We start from the raw sequence: 18,171 nt of genomic DNA, 5'->3' as shown, positions 1-18,171 counted from the left end.
TTGCTGAGAAGCCACTAACTTGATACAGGCTAAGTACAGACTTCAGGAGTAGCAATGAAGACAGACTGGAGATTATATCCTAAAAAAATGGGGAGCCATCCTCTAGGGTGCAATATATACTCAAAATTAATGACCAGCATATGATGTCATGTCCCCAAAGTTAGAGTAAACGGATACAAGAGACTGAAGTAGCTGTGGTCCTGCTTACGCCCCTCCCCCGTCATCCCCGGGTGACTCAGCTTGGGAGTCTGTGTCTCCCATCCCCACAACTCTGTGGACTTAGAAGTTCTAGTTCTCAGAGGAGGAACACTTTCACCATTAACCTTTAAGCTATCACTGCACCCTGGTCATTCCAGGCTTCTTGTGCCAAACTACCAGCAGGCAAGGCAAAAATCATTACCCAGATCATCAGGGCAAAGTGAGAAACAAGGACAACTCTGGTTAGCACCCAGGTGATCTAATGGAGTGTCTCTTGGTACTCTCTCCCCCAATTTTGATGGCAAAGACAGTACTATGATTTCTATGACTTGCGAAGGGATAGGAGTTTGAGTCATCTCACCTGATGAGACACACGGACCAGCAGAGATGCTAGCTGAGGGTGAGAGGACCGAGGGCAAGGGGAAGGAAAATGATGAGTACCAGCTGCAGCCTCGAGACCAGCTGCAGTTGCACTGGTGGGGGTTGTAGTTCATCCCATTAACTTTTTTTTTTTTCCCCAGAAAATACAACCAATCTGTATCTTGCAATAGTTATTTCTAGAATTCATAACCTGAAGCAAATAGATTTCGGTGGCACTAGGGGAAGACTGTAGGTGATCCAGTGCTGTACCATCTGGATTTCCCTTTCAGGACTGTGGTGCTCAGTCCTCCAACTGGAGGAAGTGATGGTGGCTGATGGCTCCCTACTGAATCCATCTCCAGGAACTGCCTGCAGCTAAAGAGAACCACCTCATTCAAGATCATATCCATCTCTAGGGGCAGGGTAGCCTGAGTCACTATCCCAGCTTCAAAACTTCCTATGGAATCACCTGAGCCCTTTGTTGTGATGACACTGTAATTCACTCCTTCAAACTGTATATGAGTACCATTTCATTGTAGTTCTATCAATGTTGGTTATTACCACATCGATAACCAGTTAAAACTTACACCTGCATAATTTTAGCTATTAAATTATATGTATTATTATTACATTGATATCTTAAATTCTCTAGCAATATTATATCAGGAGGAATCTGTATATCTGTGTGTGTGTAGTGTATGTCTACACACACACCTATTATCAAATGATGATTTATAGGTAAAAGGCAAAAAACACAACAAGTGCAAGATTCTTTGGGTTTACTGTAAAAAATCAAGATTCTTCTTTTCTACTTCCCCACTACAGAGTTTTGAAAAATACTATAAAATAACAATCTTTGGCATGTTTACCACCCAAGTCTGATGTGATCAATATTTATGAATCTATCAAGTCTTTCATATTGTATGGATTTCTAGTTACCACTGATCTCAGGATACCTCATATGAATGCAGAATTCATTTCTAATTTCAAAGTCAGCCACATAGCCCTATCCCCTTGATTAGCACTGAGCTAGCTTCCTACTTGAAGCACATGCTGAACAAAGGACAAGGTGAATGACAAGCCTCTATTTGCTGAGACACCTCTGCCAACGTAAAATTGGAACCCGCAAGTCATTAAACTGATACTGTAAACCCTGTCGCAAACCTTTTCACTGGCAGGCATTTCAAACAGACCTTATCTCTTAACCTTGTCCACTGGGCCAGAAGCCTAAACTGTCCCTGAGAATGGCCACTGTCCCTGAGACATTTGTTTCTTAATCCTTTTCCTGGAGGATGGGAAAATACCCTAGAAGGTAGCTCTCATTGTATCAGTCCAAGTAAATGCCTGCAATTTTCTTTGAGACTAAACAAACCAATGGAAGATTTTATAACAGCTAATATTTGCGTAGCAATTTATAGCCTACAAATCCCTTTTACATACATGAATTGCACTAAATCTTTGAGACAATTATCTACTGCATTTTAAAGTTGAGCAAATGGAGACTTGGAAAGGTTAGGCAGTATTACCTAAGATTCTGTTCATAAATATATTCTATATTCCAATATATGTTAAATCTCTATAAACTAGAGGAGGATGTAGAGAAGAAAAATATCCTCATCTCATTTACTAGGTGGATATTACACAGCAGAAGATCAAGTGAGTGATTTATTGCAAACTTGGGTTATCACTGAACCCCTCAGGGGAAAGTGTTAGTTTGAGCGTGAACACTTCTCTAAGGGGAGACAGACTTTGAGGTAGAAAATAAAAGAGCAGAGAACTACCTTCCTCTTATTTTTATCTTTACCTTAGGAAGCAAAATAATTTTTCAGTAGATTAAAATAATTCATAGCTAGATATACTGACGTTAGTAACGTCCTTGAAAACAATTGGTTCTGTATCCTAACAGGTACAGTTAATTACTAAGGCTTATAAGGGAGAATGTTTTTGGAAAGCTTATGAGCTATAATCACTCTAATCATCATTGGAAAGAAGTTTCAAAAAATAACAAGTTGCACTTTCATTCATTTAGACTGAATGATGGAATTCTAAAGAGAATGTTTGTAGTTAATGAGCATCTCAGTTTGTGTAAGGGAAACTGTCTAAGGTTTATTTTCCAGTTTGGGTCCACCAATATATTAGTCTAGCAGATGGAATTAGCTCTTCTAAATTTATAAAACTCAAGGAACAATTTGGTTCCACATGAAATTCCACTGAGCATTTAAATCACAGTAACTCTTCTCATATTGAGACAAAAATTCAACTTAATTGACCATCAGTGACTAATACTAGATTAAAAAGTACATCACTTTAGCGTTAGTTACATTCTCTCTTACATAGCTGCTTATGCACCGTTATACTGACAAATTAAATTCTAACAGATCTTGAAGTGTTAAGACTAATTGTACAGTTTTTCACTGCTTCACACAATCCCACTCTAGTTATTATATGAGTCCACATTTAGTAAGAGACACTTTGATTAGTTGCACTTAATATTCAATTACATGAGTATGCATCCAAATATTTCTCTTGTCCATTTGGATTTCAAGGTATTCTTGTCATATTGATAGGGAACAAGTCACAAAAACAGATCCAAAGGACTTCTGATTTTATGCCTTAATATTCATGACCAGAATTAAAACTTTTGCTAAAGTATAATCTACTGCCTTAATATAATGTTTAAAATTTTACATCATTTGTAATCAGTAACCTTTTCCAGGGGAGGACAGGGAATTAATAATAATCATAAAATAAGCATTTTTCTGAATGTTTAACCAATGTATTTCCCCTCTTACAGTGGGAAACTCTAGTTTGTAACCAGTGTTGGAGGAAAAAAAAAAACAAAACCAGCATTAGAAAATAGTCAATACTGACATGAAACACATGCCCCAAACTTTTTCCTTCTACGGAAGGCATGATTTGGTACCTTGCCTAAGCAAATCTACCTTTAGTAAATATTTATCATCACACTTACTCATTTATGAACATATAACTTTTTGTGAACAGTGGACTATGAAGGATACATTATTTCTTCCCATGGCAAATCTATTCCATCTTCACCCATTTCTGCCATTAAATTAAACATATTCCAGACTACAACCGCATTCCCAGGTCCCTGGCGCACATCTTCTCTGCCCAACAGTTAGGTATTGTCAATGACTTTTGCTGCAGATCATTACTAGGAAACTAACCATTGCTGCCTAGCAGCTAGAGCCAGGAAGACTAACCCAGAGACAACTGACATCTTCTCTCCATCTTATCCTCCCTTCCTGCCTTCCTCTCTATGCTCCCCCACGACCCACCCCAACACGGCACCAGAAAATGTGCTTCCTTTTCTTCCTGGCTACTGTTCATAGTCTTCTTAATAACCACCTGCCCACACTCCAGCTTCCCGGATGGTGACTCAAGGGTAACTAATTCATCAGCATCCACCAGGCCAACCAGACGCTAAGGTATTGCTTTCCTGTCTGCAGATCCGGCTACTGAAGTGTCTCCTTCTTGTGATAGCTCACACTTTAATTCTGGACACTTGTTGGCTGGGCTATTCACTGAATTGCAGACTTGGTGCTACGGTTAATCCCCTTCGTTTGGAGAGGGGACTTCTTAACCAATGCCCCCTCACCAAAAATAAATAAATAAAAGATAACTTAATAAAATAAAGACAGACAACAATGATATAAATCAGCTAAAGTATTTTTACCTTCACCACTACTTATATAAAATATGATGATGTATTTTTGATGCATGTGCAAAGTCTTATGTGTGCAGGCTACCATCTGTGTGTGCACTGTATGTGTGTGTGTGCACGTATGTGCATTAGATACAGAGAGCGAGAGAGGCAGCAGTCTGGAACCGTGTGTATGGTGTTAGTGTTAAATTTATATCATTACTGATAGCACTTCCTCTAGTCGAGTGTTTTTTTTTTAAATGCCATTGGTCTCCTTAATCTTTATCTAGAGGAGATCATGCCTACATTTCACACGTTACAGTGCACATGTTTCAATATTTTTCCAAAACTTATTTTCTGGAGAGGAAAACAAGTCATTAACTCACGTTAATTTAGCAGATTATGCTTATTTCCTAAGGCACTAATTGCTAAAGAGGGAATAGCTCACTATATAGAAAAGACGATGCCGTGACCTCACTAGGCTGATGTAACCTTCCACCAACAACGGGCAGCGGCTCAAACAGACTGTTGTGTGCACTTCAGCGAGAAGCAGATTGTTATGGTTGCCGAGAGAAACTTTCAGCCACAAGCGAGAGGACAGGCCGAAGCTGGACAGCTGGGCAGCGCGGGCCCACGACGTGCCTGCAAATATACAGTGACCGTTTCTTGTTGCACCTTAAACAGAGAGGGCTCTATTCTTCCGGCCACGATCAGCCTCATTGCCGGGTTTATATTTACAGCCGGCCTCTCTGCCATCTGTGCACGTGGCCTATACTGCATCTCTGAGGAACTGGAGAGGCATTATTTGAAGACCTGATTAAACAGCCAGGAAAAAGTAATCCATCATGACAAGGAGGGGACTGTAAGGCAGTCACAGCGGTGCTCTGCCACGCTTTCCGATTTTTGTCTTCATTTTCTTTTACTTTCATTCTGATCCAATGCCAGATACAATAAACACTGACCAAGAGGGTACAATCTAATGACAACATCTTACCAATCCTGATGGGAGAAGAATGACCAAACTTCCCCCAGGCTTGCCCCAGCCAGGAGGTAAACGGTGTTCCTGCCAAGGGGGAGCCTTGCTCTTTCATGGTCAGAGTGACCCAAATGAACCGGGCCTGAGCAGAATGCAAGATCCTGTCGCTACCTGTTGTGATCAGAGCTTCCTGGTGTAAGTGAAGTTGAAAGTCTATAATCGGTTGATTGAATGAGCTGGACTGTTGGAATATTAAGAGGAAACAGTTTTATTTTCTCCTGTTATCCACTTTCAAACACTGTGTTGGATCTATTTCCTAACCCAGATAGTAACTTGGGCCACTACTCAGGTCTTAAGGGCAAGTTAAAGTATTGTAAAAGTCTTATCTTCAGGTATTAAAAACAACAGTGCAGACAGACAGACAGACAGAGACACACACACACACTCACACCAGTGAGATCTAAATCAAGACTTAATGTTCAACTTTAAGTTTATTCCCTCCTCCCAGAGGAAGCATAAGCCCAAAAATCGGGACAGGACAGCCAGACAGTCTGTCACTTATTTTGTAGTCTTTTGGGTCTATTTTTACCCCTCTGCTTCAGGCTTTTTGGTAGGAGGAGAGGATGAATTTGGAGTAAAGAGACAAGGACTGTTTTTCTCAACTTGTGCTCTTAAGAGTCCGGAGTCATGGGAAGCATTCTCATGCCTTTTTTTGTGGGGCAGCTCTGTGGGTCTTTCAGAGGCCCCTCCATCCTAGGACTCCCCAGCTTGGATGCCTTCCTGAAGCAGGCACGGCATGGTCTGGCTGGCCTTCTGCACCAGCTCCCAGCTCAGCTTCATACCAGGCAGTGCCCCTCTTCTGTCTTTTGGTGGCTGCAGCCTCAGCGGCTAGGACCTTGTGGGCAGGGTCCTTCCGAGATGATGACAGCCCTGCTTTCTGCACGTGCAACTCATACCCTTGCTCTCCCCAAAGGTGGACAGAGAGCTTCTCCCCACAGTTGCCTTTCCCTTTCTCCTCCCAGGTTGCGGGCAGCTCCAGATACCCTTAAGTCAGAATAAGTCGCCCAGTTTCTATCTTTGCAAGCACTTCCCAGTAAAATACACACACACACAAACACACACACACACATAGACTCTGTTCAAGGGGTTTTCTTGGTGCCTCCACAGCTTGACTTGGGGAGGAAAGAACACACCATGATAATCTCTAATCCTATGAATTTCAGCACTTCAAAGCATCCTCCACTCCTAATGGCAGCTACAGGCAATGGTCACCGGGCCTGTGTGGTCAGCACCAACAAGTCCTAGGAGAATGTATCTCACACCTCTCTTTAGAAATGGGATTACTTATCTTGCATCTTCGTCAGCTTTATGGCCTTAGCTGAAAATCAATGCTAACTGGAGTCCTCTTGTTCTGGGACTTGTGTGCCAGCCAGTATTCACGTAAATGTCGCCATGTTGTCACTGCTAATGAGATTAACGTGTGGCTTTCAGACCATGGCTCGCGTGAGAGACCGTGGTTTCAGAGGTTCTTTTTCTCCTACTTATCCATTACTGTGTCAGCAGAAGACCGTGTACTTAGTCACAGAAATGAAGCTACCCTGACCCTTAGGGCACGTTAAGTGAAGGGAAATAAGTAGTCCATCAGAGAAATCGATCTTGAACAAGAGTTAATTGTCCCTTTACATTCCTAGACAGTTCCTTTCACTGCTTTACCCATCTGGGATGGCTGTTCTGTAGTTGCTCTTTTTGTTTTGTTTTAATCAAGAAAAAAACAGAGAAAGTCATCATTGTGAGCATTATCGTGAGAGTCTGAGAGTCTTCCGATAATTGGTTAGGAGTGCACAAAAGGTAAGACCTCAATGGGCACATTTTCAGTAATAAAAGCCAAAGAAAGACTATGTCTCACATACTTCTGTAGTTATACAGAAATAGCTACTTTCTAGTAAATTTACTGCAGGGAAAGATTAAGACAAGATTAAGTCACATAAAGAGGAAAGAATGTGGCTAAAAAAAAAGTTAAAATGAACATAATCAACAGATGGTATTAAAAACTTTTCATAAGAAGTATGAATATTTAATACTTTGAATATGAATACTTTGGATCTGTATAAACAATTGTTCAGTCCCTACTTTAAAGGAAAAAAAAAAAAGAATGGATGGTTTTGAACTTCTTTAGTGCCACGATGTTTCAAAGCAGCTGACCAGTTTTTTCTCTTGGTTTGCTTTGTTTATTTTCTGGTAGGAATTATACTGTTATGGGGATATTACATGATATATCTAATAGACTTATGCTAGTTTTGAATATACCACCATATTAAACTTCTAAAAGACTATATAATAAAATAAAATTAAGACTTTATCAATTATAGAAAAAAGGACAATTTATCAAAATGTTTAAAAAAGAGAAACGTTTTTACTTTCAAGTGATTATTCTGCTAATTTTCTGCCAAATTCCATTGATTTAAAATCACAAATAAGTATGTATGTGTGTATACAAACATATGCTTATCTACTTTATATATATACACATCTATATATGTTCTATATATAGAATATACATTCCATATATAAATATATATATTTTATATTCATATGACTCTAGAATATGTATGTTCCATATATATATATTCTATATTCATATGAAACACTGAGAAGAAAGGCAGGCCACAACAGAAGGGGGAAGGTAGTAATTTACTGGTTGTTGTCTTGACAACCATAGGTACCTATTGTTCATGATGACTGGGTCTCACTGGATGGAGATATATATCTATATTTATAAGTGTAAATAGATATAGATACAATTTACTAGCACAAATACACCATCAGTACACAAATGTACATCTGGATTAACTCAATAACTTCAAATTGACTTTGAGAAGAGGGAAAACAAGATAGATTTTACAAACAATCCACGCATAACTGTAACTACAGCAACCAGAGCAAAGTTGACCACATCTTACCAGGCTTAGGGACAATGAGCTGTGCACTGGTCTGGGCATTTCCAGCTTCATTTTCAGCCACACACTGATAAAAGCCTTCATCCGACTTCACCACCCCAAGGATGCGTAAGTTGCTTCCTCCCTAGGGAGGAGAAAAAGCAGGTGAAATATTTGAAAGAGCAAAAAATGCAAAATGACAAAATGAACCCAAACAAATTTATTTTAAAAAAAAAACTTCACAGAAGAAACCAGGAGGCCAAGAGGGTCCTCAGTCTCACAGGGATGTCCCACGTCACCTGGGGAATGTCATAGATACCCTAGACTGCTGAGTCCTCCTACAGCAATAGAATAACCTAGTTCTGCAATGAAAAAAATACACTCTCAAAAATAAACATCACCTTCCATATCTAAATGAGCAGTAAACAGAAAACTCTTTTATTAGGTATGGAAGAAATAGAAGTAAGTATAAAAGAAATCTCATTCTTTTCCCTCTATTGAAGTAAATAGGTTTGACAGCTGCTGGAGGGGGAGTGGGGAAAAGGAAACAAAAATACTGCTCTTTGCAGCTTCTAAAGGACAAGAAATCCACGCTGGATATTTTCTGGAAGTGTTTGCCGAGAAAAAAAGTCTGAAAATCCTTTTAAAAGTGTGTGCCCTTTCAGGGATTTGGAGGAAAATATGATGGATATTTTACACCTATGTCGCTCTAGTTATATGGCCGAAATGTCTCACCTTCAGTAACCCATAAATTAAACACAGCAACGTTAACTCAGGTTTTATATAAATTAGGCCGCCATCTTTTTCAAGGATGGGTGATAAAATGATTTGAAATAGCATTTAATTATACTAACTCAGTTTATCTTCGATAGTGTAAGAATTAGTTCAGTAAGTGAGATGTGTTAAATCACTTCCCCTGAAGTCATTAAGAGATAAATATTACCTCGTGGGGAATTCTTAATTGTTTTTAGTGTCTTGTAGTCAATTCTCAGCTGATGTAAAGTTCTCAGATAAAGCTGACTAACTTCTAATTAACAGTTCTCATATAAGTTACTGTTGCTGCTAAATGTTACACGTGTGACAGACAATGGCTCTCAGAGATCTGGAGCTTTGGGGGAAGTATTTTTAAGCACAATTTAATGTGAAGAGGGCTCATAGCATACATTTTCTTTTCACCTTAAGAAAAGAAACATTTAAATAGGTTGGCTATAATGAGTCATGCTGGGAGAAAGATTATTCAAACTGTAGGAAAAATAAATGTTGCTTTTTATCATGCATCCTTAAGGGCACTCAACAATTTCCTGTATGTGCAAGGAGCATATATTTAAGGTGTATACAACACATTTCAAGTTGCCCCATGGCAGGTCATTTTTAATTCAGTGATGGGGAAATAGCACCGCACTTCAAGGAACTAATGGATTGACGTGGCATTCAAAAGTTAAATGTTTTCCCTTTCTTATTATACTGTTCTCAACCAATTAAACAAATGCAACTAAAAGTGAAAAATGGTAAGTGGTGATAAATGTGATAAAGATATTCTTTATGGATTTCTTCCCTAAGAACCTTTATAGTACGACAAAGTGCATGGACAAAGAGATTAGGAAAGTTTCTGAAAGTCAACTGGTCACGGAAGAGGAATCCACCAGCACAGGCAGGGGAAAACCATGGAGCGAGCTTGTGCCTGAATTCAGAAGGCATTTACACTCGAAATCCCATTTTGCCGGGAGACCTGACTTGGAAGACCAGTCTTCTTGGGGTCTTGTCTGCATCTCAAACATAAGAGAAATGGACTGAAAGCCTCTTTCTTGAGCTGCAAAGTTCTTCAATATTTAAAAAAGTGTTTTTCCTATGTCTCATGTATTCATACACTTGAATTCAGAACCTCTGATGCTGAGTTACCCCAAAAGGAGAGTTTTCATAAAGCTTCTTCAAATGAGCCAAGCATTTTCCTGGTAACAGCAAAACCAACAATAATAATGATATGTCTTGATCACTCACTATGTCCCAGGACAACAACTCAGTGGATATAACACCCTTATTCCTGTCATTCCCCCCTCAAGGACAAGGGCAGAGAGTCCGCTAAACCTTATAGAAAGCACAAGAACTATTGTTCTCAGCTTCAATTCTTTCCAGTGTTCTAAATTACAAAGCAATGTGAACTCTGGGTCTCCATGGCTTCTCCACCACTGCCACCACCACTGTCAATGCCACCATCACCACTGCTCTTCTCTAGGCTCACGGAGGATCAGCTAGTCCTATCCGGAAGAGCAGTGAAGAAGCAAAGAGCAGCCATCTGTACTATCAAAGTAAGACTACCATAATCGTAAGTGGCACATCTCGCTGTAACTTCACTGTAATGGGCAAAAGTCAAAGTGGTAAGAGATTCCTGGCTTAGACAGTCTTTAACTAGGTTCTAAACTCTGTTCTCCCAAGAACCACCAAGGAGAATACTCAGAAAGTAATGGTCTTACATCCTCTATTTTTTCCCTTGTTTGTTTAAAACCTTGTCTGTAACCCAAGAAGGCTGGACAATGGCTGATTGATTACTCTTTTTTGGCTCAAAAATTCTAAGTCTAAAAAATCATTTGCTTTATTAGAACAATTTTCTTCACACATCATAAAAATTCCCAAGAGGAACTTTGTTCCAGGGAAAGAACAGCACGGAAAACATAGGAGACAATGAATGGGATTGTAAAGCTCATATGAAAAAAGATAATTACCACTATCTGAAAATAATCACTAGGAATGACCACATCTCCATTCTTCATCCAATTCACAGTGGGCACAGGCTTCCCAGAGACTGCACATTCAAACTCAATATCCATGCTTTCATAGGCATAGAGGTTGGAGGGATGATTTAAAAACCATGGCGGAACTGTAACGACAGAAAACAAAAGTGAGTGGGCGGGGATGTGAACTTGCAATGCTCAAGTCAAGTCTTCTCTGAGTTAAAAACAAATATTGAAACTATTTGTAATTCAAATAATTCCCATAAACACTTAGACTTTAGTTTACTTACAGGAACTACCAGAGGACACAATACACCCCCCCCCCAACCTCCCATGCAATTAAACAGTTGCCGTTAATAGTGTTTTGCCACAAAGAAGTTTTTAAAAAATGGAAAAAATATTGGCATATAATAAACATTCTGAATACCTAAGTATTTGTATCCAGTTGACCTACATAAAGGATGGTGGAAAGTGCGTAAAATTATGCAAACTGTGCTGATAAAGCAAATGAAGGGACACTACTATGACTGAGACAACCCAGAGGAGAAAACAAGAAAGCCGAGTGTCCCTGTAATTCAGGAGTTTCATTAGGATTTAGTTAAGGTGATGGACTCATTCCTGTTGAAACTGGCTGTGGCGACAGGACACTAAAAATGACTATCATTTTTACTGTGGACATATTTCTGTTGTCCCAGCAATTACCTATCTAGTGCATTACTACACTGTATTATTATTTTCTCAGCAGGGTACGTGATACACTAATTTAATTTAATGTCTTAATTACCATAATACTAGTTACTCTATGATGGAAATTTGCAATTGAAAGGAAAGCACAAATATAACACACCTTTGCTAGCAAATTTCTCAAGCTTGGTCCCTCAAAACCCTGCCTAGGAGAGGAATATTCTGAAAAGTGATGTTTATCTCCTTACACTGAGAATCTTAAAATGATGTCAGATTTGAATATTTATACTGTCTGAGATCCAGGTTAAATACACAGTGAAGTAGCAGCCCTAGTCTCCTTTCAGATTGGAAATAAATATGCATGTTTAGTGGACATTTTTAAAGATTGCATTTTTTGTCGTTTTGGTGTTATGCTCAATGCGTAAGGAGTGCTGATTTTTGCTTCTTTCAGTAACCACCACACTTTGCTCTTTCCAACTACTATCAGCAAAACTTACCCCTGAAGTCAAAGTGAATTTGCCATCTTTGATGGTCACTGCCTTCTAGAAAAATAGGAGAGCCAGTGGAAAGCGCCCAGGACTCAAGTCCTAGTTTTTCCACTGAATGATCTTGAAAATGAACTCTCTTTCTCTCTATTTTGCTCCCTGTCTTATTTTCCTTGTTTTTTAACTAAATATTTGGATCTCTAGTGCTAAACAACTTTTAATTTTTTAAATTCTTCACAAGTGTAAGTTGGTTTAGATTACTCAGCTGGGAGGTATTAATAGTCACAGACTAAAGACATGAAAAAAAATGTGTCTGAGAGCTCTTCTACAGGGAATGTGTCCCCACTGTATATAGGGTTAAATATAATTATTTAGAGTTGATAATATTACTGTGAGATTTATTCTTTGACCGAGTTCACTGAGAATGAACCAAAAGACATCAAAAATATTTCCTGAATGTCTCTAATCAGATATATTAATTGTCTCTTTTGGATTCTGTTCTAAATTTTATCACAGATTTTGATCAAGAATTTATTTAACAGCCAACAGCCAATATTTATCAAGAGCTGACTGTACAATCTGTTACCCTCAGCACTTTATATGTATTATTCACACCACAACCCTTTGAAGCAGGTTCCATCATTCCCATTTCACAAACGAAGAGACTAAGGCATAAGGTGTTTACATAATTTTTCCAATCATACAGCCGGTAGGTTCTACGGCCAGACAGGCTGACTCCCCCTCCTTACATGCTGAACTATTTTGTAATCGTTTTGCCCCTGGAAAATTCCAATGGAAGAGTAACTCAAAAATATTCCTGAAGGCTTAGACATAATAGAGTTAAGCGATTAGAGCTGTTAAAAAAAAGTAACACCATGTTATCTATTCCTTTTCTCCTTTTAAGTTCTTCTTTCCTGCAGCCTGAAAACTGCCCAAGTCTGCTCAGCCTCAGTGTTCATGTTCATCAGAATTCCTGGAATCACCCGTGCCCACATTAGAGTTTTCAAATTCTGAGTGACTTCCATCGGTGGATCTTGAAATTAATTTGTGGGAGTTGAAACTAAACTTTAAATATATATGTCTATAAATATAGACATGTACATAAACATACACCTATACATACACATACACACGTACATGTGTGTAAACCTATACATACACACACACACACATATATATATGTATATATCAGAGGAGAAAAGTAGAAAAGGAATAGGAAGAATTAAGAGTACAGAAAAAGAAAACAGGAAGAGAAAAGGACACCAAAGCTACACTGAAGAAAAGCAAAGTGAAGCCAGATTGCTTTGGTTTAAGTTCCAGTCTGTCCACTTACTACAAGTGTTTCCGTTAGCATCCCCCTTTATAATTTGGAGATAAGAATTGAGGATAAGAATAACCATTAATGTTTGTAAATGACAGTGCATCACTGTACGTTAAAGAAAAACAATACATAGAAAAACATCAGAGTGCATCAACTCCAAAATATCATACTGCATATACGTAAACACACATGTTAATATGTAAATACATGGCTGGGTCTGTGTGTGTGTATGCAACAGCCTCTTTTTTTTTTAATTCCCCAAGTCTCCATTTTGACTTACCTTTTCATATTCTCAATGTCTAAAATAGTGTGCCTCATGCAGTGAAATTTCTTAAGAACAAACTATTGAATTTAAGTGACGTCCGTTTTCTGATAGTTTCGTGTAGGTTCATTCTGAATGTTTCCTCAACTTGAAGAGGAGGAATCATCTTCCTGTTTATTATCTTTCTGTGGAATTAAATCAACTGAAGCTGATCACACAGTGAATCCGGCAAACCTTCTGTTTCATTGATTAGTAAGAGACCCAGGTGACCCCTGAACAGCAGGGGGATTAGGGACACCAAGCCTCCGTGCAGTTGAAAATCCTCATGTGTAGCTTTACAGCTGGATCCACAGTTCTACATCCTAGGAGCATGTAGTACTGTAGCATGTATTCAATGAAGGAAATTCATGTCTAGTGGACCCGTAAGTTCAAACCTGTGTTCTTCAAGGGTCAACTGTAATAATAATTTCTGATTAAGGGAATAATTATTTGTTTAAGTACATAGTTGTAACTGTAAAATGGTAAAAATCACCGAGGCATTCTTGGTATTTTTCTACCTCCAAATGCCTACATGGTCATGATCTATCACCTGTAACTTTCTCGTATCTCTCAGGCTCTCAGCATTACACTGGATATCTTGTCTTCCCTGGCTGTCTAGGTACTTTCATTTCTTTATCAGGTTCCCCAATTTTCACATTATACCAGATGACATACAAGGATGACAAACATTGTCTCTTTCACTTAAATGGGAAGAAGAAGCATCAAGCAGCAATATTACACATGAAAAATGGGTCTAAATCTCATGCTTTCTGAAAATATTCTGCCTTTCTTGGACAGTGTCACCAGCCATCAGCAGATTGTGTGGTGAGGACAAGGGCTCATGATTTCTCTTCACATCTCAGAGGTTAATACACTGCCTCATTCACAGCACGTGCTCAACAAAGATTTGCTACTGCTATTAATAAGAACTCAAGCAATAAAATGCACATGTTCATCCTTTCCTGCGGCAACAGTGGTACAAGATGAGGAGGAAGAGTTTGGATGATGTTACGGAAAACATGTACTTAACAAAAATAATTTTATCACCCTGGAAAATAAAATGTCAGTAATTGATCAGAAAAAATAAAGAGCAAAAAATGATGCCACATGACCTGTTGGAGAAAAATCTATGTATGTGTTATTTTAGATACCTTTAAGAAATATTCTTTAAGCTCTTCTCTGTTTGAGCCAAAATAAAGTCCTTATAGGACTTGGGGAAAGTTCTTGAAAAGGTCTGAATATATAGACCTGGATTGGATTAGAAATTAGGTGAAAACTTTTCTTTCTTTTTTTTTTTTTAAACTTTTCAACCTTGCTTTTAAATACTGCATCACCAAACTGCTACCTACTTTCCTGAACTTACCATCCACACATCCTTCACGTATACCCTATGACTAAATTTAACAATCACACCCAGCCTTTTCTGATCCCAAACATTTGTTCAATGTTTCCTCATCCTTCAGTGTTTTTTGTTTCATCTACCTATCCTTCATGAATCTACTTCTCCCCTCCAAAAAAATATTTTTTTCTTTTCTTGTAAAATTTCCTCCCCTTTTAGAAACCCTGTGGTGTGTATTTTAACTGATTTTTACAGCACTTTGCAAATTAGTGTTAACTTCTTTGCACAAGATGCTTTATCATGCTAACATAAATTCAATACATTGCTTAACATGTTTCTTGATCATTATGCTATCTGAGCAAAAGTGGAACAATGAGGTTTACCCAATTTTTCTCTTTTTATTTGATCTCTTTGTCTTTTTCTGTGATGAGCAGATAAGGATCTATTTACCCCATGTTAGGATTGCTTCTTAGAATTTAGAATCTAGGATATAACCACGTGACACCTTTCACAGCTCTGGAGTACTAGATTCTAACACAAACTAAGGCTGGGACTAACAAGTGAATATGACTTATCAATGGTTGTGGACACGTTTCTTCAGCCTTTTCTTTTTCTTTTTTTTTTTTTCTGATCATGAATCCCTGCCCAGCACTACATTCCTTAGAGGATATAATTTCTATTTATTCTCTAAGAAGAAACAACCATTCTTTCTCCATGAAGTTTTGTCCTTCATGAAGCTGACAACGGATTTTCCTGCTTCTTTCAGTGCCCTCTCCCTGGGCTCAAGTTTTATACCACTTAATGTTGTTAGATAACTTTCATATACATCATTATTTACTAACCAGACTAGGATTCTTAAAGATGAGGCCTGAAACACGCACTTTTTCTTTTAATTCCTTTTGAATATTAGCATAGTTCCCCCTCCCTTCCACTCTTGTGAAAGGAATAATTCACTACTTTAAGCTGTTTGGTGGCCAGCAATTTCTTAATGACTAATAAAAATGAAGTACCATGAATTTTCAAGTTTATCAAATCATTCCATTCACATACTTCTAGCCCATTTCAGAGAACGGCTTAACATGCACATACAATGCTTAAGCAATTTCAGGCAAGATAGTGATTTTGTTATACTTTCCTTTTTCAGCTAGAATAAAATTCATGACCAGAAATAAATTACCCACATTTCCATCAGGTTTCTCAGGATCTTCTTAAGTACTTAAAGTACATATGGAGAGAATTATTCTACCTTAGGGGCTGAATAGTGACTACAACAGAAATATGAAAAATAAAATTCTGTTCTTAAAAGTGCTATCATATTTAGAAATGATTAATAGATGAGATATTCCTCTATACTGCAATCTTTAGAGTTGTAAAATTAAACATTAAAGTAAAAGTCTTTTCCAAATTAATTACTTTTTAAGTAAGTTTCAATGCTATGACTAATGATTTGAATTCTGTAGAGTGAAATTTCTTCTGTAATTTCAGCCCCAAAGTCATCACCCACAACCTAAGCAACATCAAAGGCTTTATTTCACGTCAACGATGCCTCCCAAGTATTTTAGTGACATCCTGCATTACTCACAACTCTTCTTTAGACTTGGATTCTAGCGTTTTTACTTTTAGATAAAGTGTTTAGCTATTCTTTTCCAGTTATTCAGGTACAAAATAAATGTGGGTCAATTCTAAACTACTAGTCTAATACACATAATTAATACTCTCTGTATCACCTTACCTTTGAGAAGATTCTATACACTCTAAAGATCTACCACAGCTCTTTGAAATTGCAAGAATGTATTTTTAATGCCAAGAAGTTGATTTAAATGAATAACAGGAAGCACAAATCACTGGTGAATGATAAACAAGAATCAAGTTTAAAAAGAAAAAATTGAGACTTTTTTAAATGAGATTTTGTCAGGAGAAAAATAAAATTACCATGAGCCTTGAGGGGCTACATTTTGACCCTGAGAACAGTGAAAAGCAAGCTGGTTTCCCTGGAGCAGAATAACTCTATTCTAAAAGAGCTAATTTGTTGTTGAAATAACAGGCATAAACCCATTAGTCTTCTCTTGAATGCAAATACCTCAAGATTCTGATTACACCAAATATCTAAAATATGTTTGCTGCCAAATCAGGCTAAGTCCATACACAAAATAAATGAGTTCTTTCCAGTGTAGTCTCACAACTACGTCAACAGATAATTTCACCTTAAGGGGCCATAGTTTCACATGTAATCACATCCAGATGACTATGAGGGAAGCCATCTGGCGTTGAATGTAGGTTTAGTGATGACGTATCATGGGGGGAAATATTCTTAATAAATTCAGGCTTACATGTTAAATGTACCTCGACAAAATCCTACTTTTATCGAATAACGTTTCTAAAAGACAATTTATAGATTAGAAATTGCTCTTTCATCCCATAGTTTCAATTCTTCCTGCACCAACTTTTGTTGCCAAAATAACTTTCTTTCAGCTAACAATCTCTAAATGTGTAATCCTCCTTCTCCTTCATTTAACAAGGAACTGTGTGATGTATCTCTGCCCAATCCAACACTTCTCTCCAGGCCTTTTATGTGACAAGTGACTTGAAGTCTGCTGAATATTACCCTCTAGTTTGCCCCTTCCTACCTACGTATCTGTTCTCCGCCATAGGACTGGCTGTTGAGATGTGCATTTCATTCTCTATTGAAGTTGTCTTTCACACACACCTCTCTGTATTCTCCCCCCACCCCACCCCCCCAAAATTAAGCTGGGGTAAGTTGGGTTCCAGTGGTAAATGACTGGAACGCATTCCACATTGGAAATAAAAGCACACTTGAGTTTTGTTCTAATTATTAATATTGACTGGGGCTCCCATTGTTCTGGAAAAATGAGTTTTAAGCTGTGGATTTTATTCTTAGCATTTTCTATGGAAAAAAAAAAGTTTCAATCTAGTCTGACAGCAATCATTTCCAGAGAGAGAGTAGTGAGAGGTTTGGATCCTCTTAACAACTGCGAGGATGTTCACTGTATCTTTGCCTGGCATATGTGTAAGCCTAGGTAGCATGTTTAATTGTACTTCATTTTCCCTCAGACAGAAGTAAACACATCGTTGCTGGAAGCTACACGACAGAGAAGCAGGTGAAGCAACCATCCATTCCACCGTGGCATCAATCTGCAGAAGAATCCACTAAGCTAGT

General features: G+C 38.1%; 1 protein-coding gene across 5 annotated transcripts in view; it reads right to left on the bottom strand.

Moving 5' to 3' along the window:
• Positions 1 to 18,171, bottom strand: part of DCC (DCC netrin 1 receptor) — a 984,533-nt gene that overhangs the window by 370,672 nt on the left and 595,690 nt on the right. For all 5 annotated transcript variants that reach the window (XM_064480349.1, XM_031441886.2, XM_064480347.1 and 2 more), the window contains 2 exons: positions 10,855 to 11,009; positions 8,159 to 8,279 (listed from right to left, as the gene is read on the bottom strand). In XM_064480349.1, coding sequence (XP_064336419.1) covers positions 8,159 to 8,279; positions 10,855 to 11,009 — 276 coding nt within the window. The remainder of the gene's footprint in view (positions 1 to 8,158; positions 8,280 to 10,854; positions 11,010 to 18,171) is intronic.

This window comes from Camelus dromedarius, chromosome 28 (genome assembly GCF_036321535.1).
Source record: "Camelus dromedarius isolate mCamDro1 chromosome 28, mCamDro1.pat, whole genome shotgun sequence".
NCBI classification, from domain to species: Eukaryota; Metazoa; Chordata; class Mammalia; order Artiodactyla; family Camelidae; genus Camelus; species Camelus dromedarius.
The sequence above is the reverse complement of the archived record's forward strand: the minus strand, read 5'-3'. Positions and strand labels throughout refer to the sequence as shown.